At 25.1% G+C, this 1,189-nt stretch overlaps 1 protein-coding gene across 1 annotated transcript; it reads right to left on the reverse strand.

Annotated features, from left to right (window-relative positions):
- On the reverse strand, positions 1 to 1,040 carry EDI_286080 (Rho/RAC guanine nucleotide exchange factor, putative; the record flags this gene model as incomplete). Its single annotated transcript, XM_001739175.1, has 1 exon — positions 1 to 1,040. A coding segment is annotated over one exon (1,040 nt), but the record flags the coding sequence as incomplete, so codon positions are not given.
- Positions 1,041 to 1,189: the final 149 nt, after the last annotated feature.

The raw sequence follows: 1,189 nt of genomic DNA on the forward strand, positions 1-1,189 counted from the left end.
TAGTAATAACTTCCTTCATAAATAAATGTTCCAAAATTAATAGGATGAGGTAGATAGGACTTATAATAATTTTGTTTTTGATGAGATATATAATTATTCTTCTTTTCATCAATTCTTTTAGTGATTTCTTTGATGTGTTCATTTACTTTTTGAAGTTCAATATATTCATTTGTAAAAGTGGGTGTAGCTTTGATCAGTGATTCTAATAATAAAATATATCGAGGAAACCTTTGAACTGGTTCAATTAAGTAATTTGAAGGTATTTTACATTCATCTACCCATTTTGATAAGAGGGTTTTAATTTCTTCACCATGAATTTCAAATGGATAAGTTACAGCTGAATCTCCAGTAATAATATATTCTCCATAATATTGTTCTACTTCATTTAATGTAAAAAAAGAATTAAGTATATCAGCAACTTTCATTACTCCAAGGTCACTAGTATTATTCTTTCTTTCATTTAATTCTTGTATTAATTTAACATTTATTTTATAGATATTTGGTAAACAATTAAATGCAATTTTAAGATCTTCTTCTTTCATGTATTTTTTTAAAGGAATATAGAAAGTGTCAAGACATTCCTTCATTCTGTTGACATAACTTTTTTCTGTTTCTAATAATTCCATAATAATGTGCTTTCGTTTTGCTTTTTTGAGATTTAAGTCTGCAATCATTTTTGCTTGATCTTCATTGCATAATGTTCCATTACAAATAAATTTAAATTTAGGAATATTGAAACTTATATCTAAGTCAACTAATTTAATATTGTCTTTACCTTTAATTTCTTCTCTATTTATTGAATCATCTAAAGTAGATGTTTTTATTTGGTTTTCATTGTCTTTTAATTTATTAGTATTTTCAATGATTTGATCACTTCCATCAATGCGATGATGTTGTATTTTTGGTTCAACTTGTTCTACATTAATAAGAGTTTTTCCTCTACTTCTTAAATAATCATTAGCATTATCCATTTTAATGTCTAATGCACTTGCAGATTTACTAAGAGTTGTACTTTGTTGTATCTCCTCTTTTTGTTTCATTTCTTCAAGTATACTATTAATCTCATTTGCATTAAATTTGATTGCTGTTCTTTTTTTTCTTCTTGGTGTTAATGAAGTTTTTAATTGAACTTCCCCTCCTTTTTTATAAGTATTTCCTATTAAACTCAATTTTTTTTCATCTTTTTCTT

The sequence above is a fragment of the Entamoeba dispar genome, genomic scaffold, assembly GCF_000209125.1.
Source record: "Entamoeba dispar SAW760 scf_1105229462023 genomic scaffold, whole genome shotgun sequence".
NCBI lineage: Eukaryota > Evosea > Mastigamoebida > Endamoebidae > Entamoeba > Entamoeba dispar.